The 17,323-nt window shown below is 39.9% G+C and overlaps 1 protein-coding gene across 1 annotated transcript; it reads left to right on the top strand.

Annotated features, from left to right (window-relative positions):
* Window positions 1–8,195: 8,195 nt before the first annotated feature.
* LOC306998319 (SCAN domain-containing protein 3-like) lies at window positions 8,196–10,722 on the top strand (the record flags this gene model as incomplete). Its single annotated transcript, XM_079612284.1, has 2 exons — window positions 8,196–10,073; window positions 10,480–10,722. The coding sequence occupies one exon, from the start codon at window positions 8,196–8,198 to the stop codon at window positions 10,071–10,073; it is 1,878 nt and encodes a 625-aa protein (XP_079468410.1). The 3' UTR covers window positions 10,480–10,722.
* Between the last annotated feature and the right edge of the window lie 6,601 nt (window positions 10,723–17,323).

Raw genomic sequence — 17,323 nt, 5'->3', positions numbered from 1 at the left:
AGCACAACGGTTTCCAACATTGTGACCGGAAGGTTACCGACACGGCGGAAGTCAGCCTAACCTAAAGAATGATTCTTAATATCATTTTTGGTTGTCAACTACGCCACCTAGGGACTTGCACCCTAAGAATGAATTACAAGCCACCGACTTTTATCTACTCAGAGCACACAGGTTCGTTATCAGCAAGTAAATGGGCAGAGTCATGGGTTCTACAAAAGGATATTTTATTATAACACTCAGTCACACTCTAAAACCACCCTTCAACGGAGCATTAGACAAAATACTAATTAACATACCCACAATAATTTACAAAGAAATAGATAGAAAAGTTGAGATGTCAATAACGGCAACAGTAAATTACAAAAGAAAACACATTCATCAACGTGACCATACAGGGCTGGAGGACATCTACGTTGGGCACCCCCGGCTGGAAGTGGCCTATAAGGAAAGCAAAAAATAAAAGCTCACTTCATACTCACACCTCACCACACCACAAAAGTGAAATAAAGCACTCAAGTGAACGGGAGACCCACTACCATGCCCCGGGACACCTTCGTAAGTGGCCCTCAGCTCCTGTATGGAAATACAAGAAAATAATGAATACAAATACAATAGACAATTTTACACCACTAGCGGTGTAGGCTAATACAAAACAACAATAAATGGGGTCAGAATGGAACAGTTAGCTGGACTTACACAGCCCAAAAATCCAGCGTCCCCAATAATGTCATGAAAATCACATATCAAAAAATAAATCACAATAATGAACATACGAACAAAGGAGAATAACTCCTTTTAGTCTTTAACAAAAAAAACCAAAAATCAATCAACTTAAGTCACAAACACATACAATAACGACCAGACAAAGTATCTTAAAGGCAAGAAAAAAAGGAAACTACACATCAATTCACCATTGCACCTTTCAGACAGACAACACAAACCAGATTAACTGGAAACAAAGGAAAATAAAATAAAAAATCCGAGCGAGACAACAGCGCTGGCCGGGCCGCTCGCACTACTGCCACATATTGCAGCACATCATGCCCAACCTATCCAACACGAAGGAATCAAGGGTCAGAATATAGTAAAATAAATGCTAATGGAATAAATGTTCAATACATACCGACGATGGCGATTCTGTTTACCTCTGTGAACTATAACTGGTGCACAGACGCCACGAGGATGATAATTCTGTTCACTTAGGTGAACTGCAGCTGGTACACAGACGTCACTAAACGACCCGCGCCACAAAACGCTGCAATAATACACATTATAAACGTACGCATACCAACATTAAGCCCACGTGAACGCCACTCACCTGAATAAACAGCCAGCCAACTCCCTCCTATCTGCTCCTGTACCAAGTGGTCCTACTGATTTGCTTGCTACCTCCCAGTCTAGACCAGCGCCAACAGAGAATATTTAATAGTCATATCCTAGGAAAATAGATCACCCGTGAACGCTTACGCATACCTTTTTCCTACAGCACGTAGAGCCGGAATGACAACACAATAGGGCGGATGTTACAACCGATCACATCACAACACGGGCGCAGCCTATTTAAATACGCGTTTCCTGATTGGACATAACCAATGAGTGACATCTACGTCACCCACTCACTACAATTGATAATACCTGATTATCAAATCATGATATTAGAATGATTTCTGAAGGATCATGTGACACTGAAGACTGGAGTAAGGATGCTGAAAATTCAGCTTTGATCAAAGAAATAAATTATATTTTAAAGTATATTAAAATAGAAGATCATAATTTTAAATTGTAATAATATTTCACAATATTACTGTTGTTTCTGTATTTTTGATCAAATAAATGCAGCCTTCTATCAAAAATATTAAAAATGGTTATGTGTCTAAACGTTTGACTGGTATTATATGTTTATATATGTACGGTAGCACTGTGGTCTTGTGAGGCACAACATTTAGTTCCTCCACATAGAGGAATTACAATAAAAACAGATTGAAAAACAAAACCTTTGAATCTCCTCTCATTCTCAGATTCTCCTCTCTGCCTCACAGCACCGTGATGGGGCATTAGCCATTGGGGGAGTGTCTATTGTCTCCCCTCATTCATATTCATGGCCATCAACACGCCTACGCATACAGCAGTGCTGGCACAAAAACAGACTTACAAAGTTTAAATCATTATATTGTTGTTTTGTGAAAGAGTGATCAGAATGATTTTCACATCATTTTGTAGTAAACATTCTAGCCTACAAGAATGGTAACTCAAAAGTCTTGTGCCAAACTATTCAGTATGAGTTATATGGGCTCATTGCAGTGACAATTTTTTTCCCAAAACTTACTAACATGCAAACATGTAACTTCCATTTTGCTCACATATTATTGTAGCAGAGTTTGTGCTGAATACAGCAGAATTATGAGTTGGCCAAAGGTATGTTGTAAGTAGCTGAAATAAGCACAAATGTCAGGACATGTCAAAACATCTCAAGGGCCCCAAAAACCCCTCAGACCCCAGAGGGTTAAATAACCACAAAAAACATCAAATTAAATTAATTAACTGTTCCAAAAAAGTTAATAATTTCATTTGCTTTTATTTGACAGCTCTGCATTGTTAAGAGTTTATTACTCTCCTTTGCTTATCATGTGTCTTTAGGTAGGGGGGTGTTCAGCTGCCGGCCCTTTGAAAAAAAGAGATTTCCTCATTGAGTACAGAGGGGAAGTCATTTCTAAAAAGGAACAAGAAAACCGAGTGAAAGTTTACCATGACACACTCAAAGTTTTTATGATTGATTTCCAGTTCAATGGACAACAGTTATGGTATGTAGCCTAACTGTTTTAAGGTGTATTTTCATGCTAACACAAAAAATGCTCAATCTGTTCCCTTACAGTCCAAGGTATCATTGTTATTGTATACTTGATATTTTCGTGTTGATGCTACCAGAGAGGACACATCGCTAGAGAGACTGGTTAATGACGAAGAAGTGGACCCAAACAGCAAAATGAAAGTTACAAGAGTGGATGGAAGACCCCATCTGTGTTTATTTGCACTCAAAGATATTGGTCCAGGGGAAGAAATCACTTATAATTATGGTGATTCCGACTGGTCATGGAGAAGCAAGGTAGTTAGAAATAGCAGCATAGAGTGCTTAAGAGAGCAGATTTTGCAAGATGAGACTAGGGGCCCTATTTTAACGATCTGAAACACAAGTGTCAAAGCCATGTAACTTTGTGGGCGGATCCCGGCACGAGTGACGTTCTCGTCAGGGCCGTAAAACACAGAGAAGTGACATTGGGGATGATGGGAGAAACCCACCCAAATTAGCTTCGGTTAAAGCTGCCGTCGGCAACATTTTTTTGATCAAATTCAGTGAAATTGACACTATAATCCGACAGAACAACATAAATAAGGTGGTTTTAGAAAAAACCTGAGCTTCTAACTCCACCTGGAGCGTGTTATTTTGTTTTGCAAAAATCCACCGCTCCCGGTTCATCGGGTCTAATCAGCGCAGGGGGGTGTGAGATCTGACTGTCAATCACAGGTCGTGCACAAATCACATATCCCCCTCCCTCGCGCAGACTCGGACGTTACAATATCACATACACACGACACGCCTGAAGTTCGCCTGAAGATTGTACGAAGTGTGATGGCAGAGAGAAAATCTAATAACAAGCTTCCAATTCCTCGGTTATTGCTATCTATGGATAGATTAGCCAGGGCAGCCTACCTCCGAGTATATGGTGTTGATCGACGCTGAAGACGGACGCGTTCACAGAAAATCAGGTACACACGCACTGACGATGGGTGGGTGCTCGTTGGTAGTGGGGGAGGGGCATGAGAGTTGTAAACATTCAAAATTTTGTCTAAGTCCACTCAATCTGCCAGACTTGCCGACGGCAGCTTTAAACAGGCGTATAATTTGGGTAAATGTGTAGCTTAATCTAGATTTGTTAATTTTTTTATCTAGATAGATTTTTTTTCACATCTTAACGGACACAACAATGATTTCCTTCGTGTGTTAATATTTTTCTTTGTAATAATGTATGATTTGCAAAAATGAAAACTGCTGCGTCAGTTTATATTAGAGAATCAAAGTGTATGCGCGTTAACACGCTACATTATGGCCAAGCACGTGCCCTTAAAATACCATATGACTAACACGCAACGCGCCACTGTCTTTAGACTGGGTTTTTCCTGGTCAGTGGAGCAGTTGCTTTCTAAAACAGGAAAATAGTACCAGGGAACTTTTGCGTCGGAACACGCCTCCTCTTTTCGCCGAACCGCCCCCGCGAGCGCAAGTTCATTCTCTAATTTACCGACGTGCGTCTGTGGAGGGAAAAGTCCGCTGTGCGCGGGTGCAAAATAGGAATGATACATGCGTCGGTGTACAAAGTCAATTGCGCTGGGTGCAAGATAGGGCCCTTAATTAGACTTGACTATTTCAACTTGTTCAGTCATATTCAAAATGTTAGAAACTATGACAAGTAAATAGTTTTGTTGACCTTATTTTTATGAATATAAACTAATATGAGATTCGGACATTAGCAGGTCAGGGAACTACACTGCGACCAAAATGGTCGCATATGCGACCTTTTGAAATGCCATTGCGACCCTAATTTTTAATGGGTCGCAAATGTATCACTGATTATTTTTGTACCTACCTTATGTTTTAGGCAATATGCTATGATTTAGCCTACTCTGAGCATTTATTAAAACAGAAATGTGTATTTTAAGAATATGTTTTATAACGTGCTCTGAGCATTCAACACATCAAGTTGGCTTCAGCCCCGCGACCCCCTGCCCCCTCCCGAAAAAAAAAAAAAAACCTCTCGTTAAGACATGCAGCAATCGTATATATCTCAACATAGCCTACAATCTGCACATGTTGAAATGAAGCGGACAAACATTTTTTAAGAAGGGAAGTTCAAGTGTAACAGAACCATCACTTGATGTTGATTCGATATGTCAAACGGAGCCTGTGAGTGAGAATGATGAGGCTGAGAAGGATTCGTCAGGAAAAGCACACGCGGGAAAAACAATACGGACATATGAATTTCAACACCAGTGGCTCAAAGAATACCAGTGGTTAAGGTACCAAGACGGAGCAATGTACTGTGTGTAACGTTACTGTAAATTCTGTGGGCCTTCAATTGCAGGACTGTCCAAATTTGTAACTGCATCAAAACAATTCAAACACAAATCATTGAGGCTCAATCGGACTAAAAAAACTTCATAAACACCTTACTTGATCCAAATGAAATTTCGATCGGATTGAAAGGGGTGGTTTATTCCTTTTGTAATGCGATGTACATGAGAGTGTTTACATGAGAACATATAAACACTTGATCGGATTGAAAACCGAAACTGAAAGGACTGCGCATGTGCAATGACGTTAAATAGCGCAATGATGGATGACGCGCGGAACGAGCTGTTCTTCCTGTTGAATGAATAAAGTGTCATATAAATAAGTGTACCGTGACCCGTCATTCTAAAATTCTCATTTCACTCAGCCTCTGTGAAATGAAGCCGGACAACGTCCCACCAGTCCTTGTTTTGGATTCTCATCCACAGACGACTGGTTTTGGCCGCGGTGAGGGGCATTTTTACTGCGTGATAAGCAGCACGGCAAAACGGTTCAATGCTCATTGTCTCCAAATCATGACCAGAGAAAGATTAATATTACGTCTGCTGTTTAAAACAAATAAAGAGCCAATAGAGGAGAATAGTTATGCGCGAACAGCATATATTTGTGCAGTGTGCGCATGTCAAAAAATCAATTCCGATTTGAAACTTGTGACATAGAAACGCGCACATCAACCCGATTACTTTATTTATCGTTCATGTAAACACCATGTTCGGATTCATCAATCATATTGATTTCATTCCGATTGAACCAAAAGGTGTCCATGTAAACTTAGCTATGACAGTATGAAGGATGCGAAGTGTAAAAGTCAATAGCTGCTGAAATTATATTATTATATTATTATTTAATGGATTATATGCATTTTATTTTTCCTTAAGAGTTCAGGAGTCTGCCCATCTGTGCCAACCATAGCATGTTGAAATCCAAAAGAAATTAATTTTGCACTGTATTTTCTATTGCAGTAAATCTATCCCAACCAATGTTAAAGAAAACAAGAAGGCATGTGGTGTAAAAGATGGCAAGTAAAATAAAAAGCACATCTGTATGCAATAGTTTCATTATTGTTCATTATTATCCAGAGCGGCTTACTATAAATAATTTGTGCGACCAAATCATGTTTTGCGCCAGTAACTGAAAAAGTTAGTAGCGCAAGTGCCACCAGTGGAAAAGGTTAGTGTAGTTCCCTGCAGGTCTGTTAGTTTTGTGCATTAGAAACTAACTCTCGTCCCTTCATTTTAGCCTTCCAAAGAGATGCCGTGTCAGGCTGCTGATGTGGACGAATGCGGTTCCTTTGCAGTCATCATACCAGAGGTAATTTTGCTGTCCAATGGCTTTACTGTAGACGTATGAACTCTTGAGAATGATATTAAGTAGTATTGAGACACACAGGTCCTGTGTAAATTCCTCGTGCTTTTTCACATAGCAGCAAAATGGACTTGAAATACTCCATCATTTTTTGTCATACAGGCTTAAGAATTCTGAAAATTGTTACTGTTAAATGTCTATTTTTTTATGTGTCCACTTACAAGCGAAACAAAACATTGTGCTTTTGTAAAATAAAGAAAATAAACAGGGTGTGCGTTCTGGCTTTTTTTGGTGCACGTCTTTAAAATTAAACAACTCAGCGAATACTAACTCAGACATGAGTTATATATCTCTATAATCATTTAAATGTCTGCTTTTAAGTAATCTAATTCAAAACTAAAGCAAATATTTTCTGTTTATGTAATCTGTATGAAAAGAGATAGATATTAGTCATTACCATTATTCTGTTAATGAGCCACGCCCATGGAGAGCGCGCACTATTCAAACGCAGATGACCTGAGGCGATCCATGCAAACCAGTCAACGCCCACAACAGCTGGAAAAAACACTGTAGCCACTGTAAACACTTTACGTTTAGCCTACTAGACGCTCTGAGGAATAATACTATCGTGATAATAATCCTGGAAATTTTACCTCAAAAGTGCTGGAGTAACAATGGATGGAGCTGCAGATTAAGTGCTTTGTTATAATCGCGTAGACCGCAAAAGACTGTTTGAATTTGAATCGCGTTTCTGTGTGTGAATGAATGAACGGCAGCGATGCACGCTGTTGTTTACTACAGCTTGCAAAAAGACTCTTTAAATATGGATTGCGTGTCTGTGTCTGAATGAATTAACTTTTAGTTTAGCTTTCACCAACTATATTGCTTACTGAGATGAGTAAAAATCGACTGAAATATGTTGAAATAAAATGTCTTTGAATTAGCAACGTATTAAACTGCAAATGAACATTTACATGCCCTAATATATCAAACTATGTTACAGACGAAATATAAAAGATCAACATTTCGATAGATTATAAAGTTTTTACTGTAAAATAGACTACTGCCACATCAAAACCTATATTTACAAGGTAGATGCAAACAAAATCTTAAAAGGTCAAGCCTTCTCTTTAAATTATTTTTGTTTTATTAGTGACAAATTTGGGGAGAGGATAGCCTACATCAGGGGTCGGCAAGTAACTTTGGCCGCGGGCCAATATTTTTTTTATCCAGTAGATGGCGGGCCAGCTATATGGAATAGGCCTATTCGTTACGGTGAAAGCACAAAATATAATGCACACAAACGTGTCCCTACTACTTGATATACAACCACTGATGAGCATAATCGGTTTTGATGAAAAAAAAAAAAAAACTATATGAATGCAGATTAGAACCCTGAACCTTTTAAACACTTGACGAAAGTTCTACCACTGACCCATTTAAGCACACGAGAAAATGCCGCGGAAAATGCCACAAATACATCTCATTAACGATAAATTAAACCCCATGTATTATTTAAATCGATTGTTGGACATGTTATTGTACATATATCTGATTTAGCATTGTATTACCAACCCCCACTCACTCACTCACTTTTTAAAACAAAGTTACGTCAGTGTTAAGTAATTTATTTTTTCACACACACCGCGCCTGCTCATAGGCTACTTTTTTCTCTTTTTTTAAAAGAGACCCCCACAAAGATTATATTATAATTCGAACCCTGGTTGTTACGTAGGCAAGTTAGCTAAGAGGTAGCTGGGATAAAATGTCTTTGTCCAAAAGTCTTAAGAGGAAAGTTGACGATGAAAATAGAGTCTTTAGAGAGGAATGGAAAGAGAGTTTTGCGTTCGTTTTACCGGATTTCAAAAATGCAAAGCCGGTGTGTCTGATTTGCAAAGAAGTTGTCGCTGTTTGCAAAGAATATAACATAAGACGGCACCATGAGACAAAGCATGGCAGCTTCAAGGTTGCCTATCCACTTCAAACAGAGGCACGAAAGCGCAAAATCGAAGCGCTGGCACAAGGCTATGCTCAGGGCAGCAGGATCCTATTGCGAGGTTTCACCTCGCAACAAAAAGCGACAAGTGCGTCTCTAAAAGCGTCTTGGTTGCTCGCAAAAAACAACAAGCCTTTCACCGACGCAGAGCTTTTTAAAGAAGTCATGGTTGCAGTGTTGGAAGAATTGGCTGTTGACAAGTCCATGGATGGAATCATTGCCTCTGTCAAACAGGTGCCCCTTTCTGCAAGGTCCGCTACCCGCCGCATAGAGGCGTTGTCTGATGCTGTGCAGGGAGTCGTTATCAGTGATCTCAATAAGGCTAATTACTTCTCCTTAGCGGTAGACGAGAGCACTGACAACACAGATGTTGCCCAGATGTGTGTCTTTGTCAGGTATTTTGATGGGAAGCAGTTTAGAGAAGATTTGCTGTCTCTTATTCCTTTGGAGGGGAACACCACTGGAGATATTATATTCACTGAACTGTCAAAAGTGTTTGAACGGCTTTCATTGTCATTTGAGAAAGTCAACCTACTCGTGACAGATGGGGCCCCTGCTATGGTGGGTAAACACAGAGGTTTGGTGAGCAGGTTAAAGGAGATCGCCCCCCAAATGCATGGGCTGCATTGTCTTATCCACCAGAGTGTACTTTGTGCAAAGCTCAGTGGTGAGCTGAAGGTAGTTATGGATAAAGTGATGCGTGTCATCAATTTTGTCAGGGGTACATCAAGCACCCAGCATCGGCTTTTCCGACAGCTTGTGGCAGATTCAGAGGAGGCCACCCACGACGACCTGCTGCTGCACAATGACGTGCGCTGGCTAAGCAAGGGCAAAGCGTTGGAGCGCTTCTGTGCGCTACTGGGTGAGGTGAAGGCATTCCTTATATCTAGCAAGAGTAAGGCAGCAGCAGATCACCTTGCCTTTCTGGAGGACGAGAAGTTCATGTCCAATGTTGCATTTTTAGCTGACATATTTGGCCATTTAAACAACCTTAACATGCAGCTACAGGGAAAAGACAAAACCATCGTGGACATGGTTGAAAAGCTCCAAGCATTCACCGTCAAGCTGGGGTTGTTAGAGACCGACATATCAACTGGCAGGCTCCTACATTTTAGTACTCTAAAAACACAGGCAAGACGAGTGACGGGACTGATGGTAGACTTCATCAAGCAACTCCGAGCCAACTTCTCTTCTAGGTTGGAGGACTTCTCCGTCCCGAATGAAGTAATTGCTTTTGTGCGTGACCCTCTCACAACCCGATCTAGCGGAGAACTCTCCACCCTGGTCAAAACAATCGTCCCTTCCTTGGATGAGGCTAAATTTGAGATGGAGTTAATTGATTTCCAAACAACCTCTCTGATCAAAGATGCATTCAGATCGGCAGAGTCCCTGAGTGCCTTTTGGGTGGCATGCTCAGAGGAGTACAGCACAATCAAGAACCTTGCGTTTTATGTGTTGACAATGTTCCCTTCCACCTATACATGCGAGTCTGCCTTCTCATCAATGAATGCAATAAAGACGTATGAGAGGAATCGACTGACGCACAAAAACCTCGAGAACTGCCTGCGGATTTCAGTGACAACTGTAACACCAGACATCCGAAGCATTGTGACGAATGCCAGGCAAGGATGCCAGTTTTCACATTAAGTGAGTAGCCTGACTGCACCCACACACCGGACGCGAATAGCGCGTCAGGCGCGAGTGATTTCAATGTTAAGTCAATGCAAAGACGCGTTACACGCGTTTTACGCGCGTAACGCGTCTTTGCATTGACTTAACATTGAAATGACTCGCGCCTGACGCGCTATTCGCGTCCGGTGTGAACGCACCATAACGGTCCCTACACACCGGACGCGAATAGCGCGTCAGGCGTTTTACGCGCGTAACGCGTCTTTGCATTGACTTAACATTGAAATCACTCGCGCCTGACGCGCTATTCGCGTCCGGTGTGAACGCACCATAACTATCGATAGCAAATTATATTTAATTGTCAGATTGCATTTTGAAATGTCACTATAATTGTTCTGAAATATTATTCCTTATGTCGTTTCAGGTGGATAGACCTGGATAATCCATGTTCCGTTTTTTTAGGCCGAATAGTTTTGTTTCTGTTCATGTGTGTCGCGCCGTGGCCAAAATATGTGCTACTGTTAAGCTGCTGTTGCCACACATACGTGTCTTATTCGTTCAATAATTACCCCAACTTTTGAATTAGCCTAGTATAGGCTATCCAATCTTTTGTCAAGCAACATTGTCTTTATTTCAGATTTAAAAGACGACATTAAAAATTGCTACAAAAATGGTTGTTCTGGTGTTTCTTTGTCTGTTTGCGCCCGCAGTAGGCCTATAATCGTGGAATATGATGTGTCCGTGTATCATTCGTTCATCATTCGTTCATTTTTTATTCGTTCAATAATTTTTTCAAATAAAATAAAATAAAAATAAAATAAAAAAACGACTTGTTTTTCCATTATTTATTTCCTGAACTAAAACGAAAAAACGAATAACGACGGGTTTTATGATTTTCTGATTGTGTGCTCAGATCAAAAATAGAAAAAATTAATTACTGGATTAGTCAAATTTTAATTTTAATTTTGCTTTTTAATTTAACACCTTAGTAATAAGCATGCCATATATATCAATGAAATCATTTTAAACAGATCAAGTAGTAGGCCTACTATTGTGGTAACAGATTACAGCCATTTTAATAAAGGTGTGAATAGCAATCATGCCTCATTCGCTTACAGTCCAACTTTTGAACTTTATTCCTTTTTTTAAAATTATTATTTATTCGGGACACACATAGCTAGGCTACACACCTAAGCAGGTCTGCGCGGGACTGTTTTTTTTTCGTCCCGCTCCCACAAGGTTCTATTCAGCAACCGCTTAAAATACACTCTGTGTTCACCTGCTTTAAAAATTTAGATCTCGTTTTCAGAATCTCAAAAACAAGTTGTTTTTCATTTTTTTATTTTAATTAGAAGAAAAAAACGATTGAACGAATGATAATAATGATACACTATTTGTAAACCGTTATAGTAAAAAAAAAAAAAAAAAAAAAAAAAAAAAAAACGGACTTCCAAAATAATCCGGCGGGCCAGAAAATATTGCTGGCGGGCCAGTTTTGGCCCGCGGGCCGCCTGTTGCCGACCCGTGGCCTACATATTCAAAAACTTTCTGAAAATACGAATGAGAATTAACTGCACTATTACTAGAAATGTTTACTTTGGATATTATACAATTTGCAAGCATACACAGTTTGTGGGAAAATACACTTTTTTTTCAAGATGTTTCCAACTCTGAACCAATTCTGTAGTAATATTCTTTCTTGTGGCTCAGTAACACCTGAATGAACGGCTCATTCGTATGCAGGTCTTTGTCTTCTCAGGTGTGAATGAGAAATCAGGGTCATTATTCATGTACGTGTTAGATCATTCACGTCCACCTGCATATTGCCTTTCCAAACAAAAAGTGTCTTACAAAATTTAAATCAATCTATTGTTTAATATGAACGATTAGCCCGGATGATTTTCAGATAATTTTGAAGTAAAAACTCTAGGCGACAACTTCCATTAGTCAAAAGTATTGTGGGAATATGTGAAGTTGGTCGTATGTGGTCTTATATCAGAAAATTTAAGTTTGATTTTTTTGAATAACTATGCATAAATAATATTCTCTCAAAAATGCAAACATGTACATGTTGCTCACATATTATGATAGCCATGTTCGTGCTAAATAGTGTAATTACACCTTTGCCATTAATATGTTTATAAGCAACTGAAAAAAATACAAATATCAGGGCATGTCAAAACATCTCAAGGACCCCAAAAACACTGTGGACCCCGAGACACACAGGTTCTGTGTAATCCTCACCATGTAAGGTTCAGACATTAGCAGGTCTGTTAGTTACAAATTCTCATTGAGTGTTCGTCTCTTCATTTTAGCCTTCCAAAGAGATGCCGTGTCAGGCTGCTGATGTGGACGAATGCGGTTCCTTTGCAGTCATCATACCAGAGGTAACTTTAGTCTCCAATGACTTTACTGTAGACGTATGAACTCATGAGAATGATATTAAGTAGCATTGAGACACACAGGTCCTGTGTAATCTTCAAATTGACAAGTTAAAGACGCTAGGAGGATTGAGTAAATCCAGTCTAGTCTTCTGAAGGTCTGTATTCTAAGATGTTTTTTTTTTTTTTTTTTGCTTGATTTATCACAATATTTCTTCTGTCACTTTTTTGAAATGTGATTGTGGTGACCCCCTTCAAAATGCCCCCACACAGTTGTGGTGTGAAGAATCTTTTCCTATCTGTATTAATATTCTTGATGGACTGACACCATATGTTCATGGTTCTATACAATGCCTTTCTATAAGTCCCCAGTGAGTGTACCCTTTTATTTTGTTTGTTTTTGTAACATTTATCATACTGTGTACTGTTGAAGAACAGGCTGTGTTGAGACTAGATTTTTATACACCATGTATATATATTTTTTTCCTCTGAAATAAACTTTTTTTTTTTTACTATGCAAAAAGTTATAAATCTAGATTTAAAAGTTTTAAGTTAAAGGACAAGTTCGGTATTTTACACTTAAAGCCCTGTTTACAGATCGTATCTGATGAAATAGAACGGTTAAGATTAAACTTTGGACAGATGCTGCTGTCGCGAGAATTTTAGGTTTATATCGCTTTCCTCTCCCACCCCCACAATGGCAGTCTATGTGCACTGGAAGATTCCTTCCTAAAACACATTAAACTTTCGTTTACAAAGACGTGAAACTCACCGAGTGGTCAGGGGTGTTCACTGATACGGTCCCAAAAAAAAATCGCTGAAAAAGATGCATTCCAACAGGTTTTATCGTAGTTTTTGTCCAACTCCATGACTTGTATTGAATGTGCTGTGTGAGGTGCGGTATTACTCCGCCACTGGAGTGTCTATTATTCAAGCTCTCAACGGAAGAATCACGGGTGTGACACGTTTGGCAAAATAGGTCCACAAACGCGAAATAAACCTAAAATTCTCGCGACAGCAGCATGTGTCCAAATTTTAATCTTAACTGTTCTATTTCATCAGATACGATCTGTAAACAGGGCTTTAAGTGTAAAATACCGAACTTGTCCTTTAATTTCTAAACTATTTCATTCATAACAGGGTTAATAACAAAAAATATATATTTTACTCATTTTCAAAGAGGAACAGAATACAAACAATTAATTGGTTTTGATATTCTACATCACACAAGTGTCAGTTAGGATCAAATTCTTATCTTGTGATTACACTGATTTTTGATCAACAGGACTGTGATCATGATCTCGTCCCTGAAGAATTGTCAAGTTTAGAAAAATGTGTCACATGTGGAGGACCCTTTTCACCTCTGAAATGGTCAGGTGTGAGGTGTAAAGGTAATTTTTTGAGAATGGAAGGGGGGAGTCCATCCATATCTTTTGAACATGATGCCAGAGGAACAATTAAAAAAAAAGTTCCATGTGTAACTGCTATATGTTCAAGATAAGCCATTTGCAGCTGCACTTACTTTAAGTACTTACCATGACATCATTAACTATCTTCTTTTATTAATTCTTCATTTTCTTTGTCTAGTTTGCTACGAGTCCTGGCACAAAAAGTATTATGTTAAGCACGAGGTGAACATCTCCATTGCCTCATCCTTTTGCCATTAAGGCTTCTGAGAGACCCTTTCTCCATGGCAAGCAGTGGTTTGGAGATTTTGGCCAGCTGGGTAGTAGCCTCTGGAAGTCGGTAATATTCCCGATGAACGCGAATATCTTGGCCAAGGAAGTCAGCAACCTGGTCCAACTCATGATTCTTGAGGTTCAAGATCTGTGACAAAGTTGCAACATGTTTGCGTAATAGCGTCGACCTGAGGAGCTAAGGGTTTTCAGCCCCACATTCACTCGCATAGAATGCCCAAAGTTCCTAGTTCCTGGGTAAAGTTCCTGCGGTGGAAACACGGCTTTTGTTACCTGGTTTGCTCAGCTGGAGTGCTCTCTCTGCTCTCAACCTCGTTTTGCAGAAACTGGATGAGCTGGTCGACTTTCCACTCACCACTGGAGTCTTGTTAGCTCCATGTCTTTTGGTATAAGCTGTAGTAGCACTGGACATGGCATGCATCCATATGTGTCACCGTGAACTACACTAAACTCTGCAGGACCGCGGCCCTACAGGACCGAGTTTGGTAATGTCACAGTGTCGGGTTGGTGTATGTCCACTAGAGGTCCTCTTCCCCCACAGGTGTCAGTCACTGTTGGACTACAATCCCCATCACTCTTGTTGGACTCATTAGTCATCATCACACTCAGCTGTTCCCACTCACCTTGTTAGTGTCTGTCTATTTATACCCTGTCTGTTTGATCACTTGGTGACGCAGTCCTTGTATTTAGTCCCCACACTTCCGTTCCTGTTGCTCATGTACGTCTCATGAACACACACAAGACGAGAAGATCCAAAGATGCAGTGTTTATTTAAGGGTAATCCGTACTCACAATCAGTCCAGGCAAGGGTCGAAATCAAAAGGCAATCCAACGAATACAAGACATAGTCACAGAGTCACATGTAGAAACAGCAGAGAAATCGGATTTGATCCAGATTTACGTGCAGTTTACTTTGAACGTAGACTGAAACTACAAGACCACTTAAAACCTATATGTTTTGTTTTCTCCTTTTTTTAATACCTGTATGCTGATGCACATATTATACATATGTATATTACATCATATGCATGATGTTTTTGTCATGACCGTGTGAACAGTAAAATCCACGCAATCATTAGACCTCAATGTATCGTCAGAAGTCACGGGTGTTCATTTTGTTTGATCTATAAATGTTTTTTTTAGCCTCAAAGTGACGGCACACATTGGCATGCATTATATACTGTAAACCAGCAAGGACCACAATTTAATCTAGACTATTTAATCTCTGCTCATATGCAAAAATCTTCTTCACTGTTCCACTGAAGAAAAAAAAGCCACCAACATCTCAGATGTCCTGAGGGTGTGTAAATCAACAGGAACTTTTCATTTTTGGGTGAACTGTGTAGCAGGATGCAGTTGTCTGGCTCATGCCTCCCCAAGTGGTATTTAATTTACTGTGCTGTGAGTGGCTCTGGGCAGTTAACTGTGAGCCAACCGCGATGGCCAAAGCCCCTTTATAAACCGGGACTTTTCTTTTGATAAGTGACGTCACCGGCACGCAACTGTGTTGCTTACCTGCTTCACTATCTGATGTCTGCCTTGGTCATCCATTCTATCATAGCGCCGCAGAATCCCTGGTGCGGTAGTAGCCCTTTTACCAGCTGAGTGTGCACCTGTTATTGACGATTAAAACTGAAGGCTGTGACTCAACGCTGTTAATCATAGGGAGTGCTATCTAGCCGGGGTGCAGCCACCAATTGGCGACATCGGTGCTGAACATCTGCTGCTTTGCTTGTGCTTTTCCTGTTACGTTTTGTTCACGGATTTTCGTCGTACCCGGCTCTCTTTTCCCACGGGACCTGAGATCTATTGGACCTGTGGTTAGCTCAAGTTAACAGGTGGCTGGCTGGCGTGTTACGCCTGTGTCTGTTTAACTCCGTTTGATCATTCTTGCGGTCATTGATTGTTGTGAACTTGTTTGAGTGTAGAGTGTGTTTGATGGACTGACACCACTTTAATTGTTTTTGTTCTTATCTAATTGTTTATTTATTTTCCTTGAAGTCTTGTATGGAGGCCTTTTCTTGCTGCTGATATCCAAGAGTGACTTTGTGATTTTCCTTTTGTTTTTGTGATTTGTCCACACTGACTGAAGACCTTGGACGTGGTCGATCCAGAGGGCGCCTTTGTTCCATCTTTGTGGATGATTTATGATGTTTTGTCCCTGTTTAATTGTTTATTTTGATTTATTGTGTGATTGGTAGTCTCTATTACTAACCCTAGTACCACCTTGGGCTGTAGAACGGGTGGTTTACTAGCCAACTGTTTATTGTAATTTGTGTGTGTAACTTTGTTTTGTGTGTGTTTATTGAGTCTGAATGTGAAAATTTTTTAATTATATTTTTGTACTGGACCACTGTCTCTGGCTGATCCATCAACGAACTTGTGTGCCTTGTTAGAACAAAATAACGAATTATTTGGGTGTAAATCCCATCGTGGCGTAGTCTGCTAACTGCCTGGGCCTAAGCCCTGTTAATTGTATTCCACCTGCCACATATGCCTTTAAATTTGTTACAGTAATTACAATATGCTTAAAAGTCGCAAGCTCAATTTTCATTACAGAGTCTAGAGAGGGACCACTGAAGGTGATTGATACAAGGGGCAATTTTTTTTTCTCAAATTTTATTTTATTTTTTTGTCTGTTGTGTCCAGCAGACTCAGTCAGACCAATCAAAAAACTAATGGGAAGGGAGGTGGTAAAGAAATGTCTAGAGGGGGGAGATAAGCACAGATATGTGGTTTAAATGTACAACAATATACATAAATAAATGAATTAAGGAAGTCTTTGATGGTATTTCCTTTTTTTGTTAATCCCTCAGGCAGCTTTATTTTTACCGGAAAGCCAACGATTGTACATGTGTGATCAAACAGGTTAACGGGTTCAAAAAGGAAAGGCAACTCTTCCATTACAGTTTTTACAGTGCTTCCTTTGTTGATGGTTGCACGCTGGATGCAATATGTTTCACCCATCATTTTTCTAATGCAGGACTCCTGAAGATCATGGGATATAAAGGCACTTTACAATTCATCTTGTTTAGATTTTAGTTAATCTGTACCTTCAATAACAGGCTGCCACTCCACACATCCATAACGATCTGAATGTGTGGATTATTTCAGACATCCCAAGTCTCCCGGGAGTCCCACTGCATCTTTGCTGGCATCTTTGAGCTGATGGTTAAAGAGAAGCGCCACT

This window comes from Phoxinus phoxinus, assembly GCF_949152265.1.
Source record: "Phoxinus phoxinus genome assembly, chromosome: 5".
NCBI lineage: Eukaryota > Metazoa > Chordata > Actinopteri > Cypriniformes > Leuciscidae > Phoxinus > Phoxinus phoxinus.
Note: the sequence above shows the minus strand (reverse complement) of the source record. Positions and strands in the feature narration are given on the sequence as shown.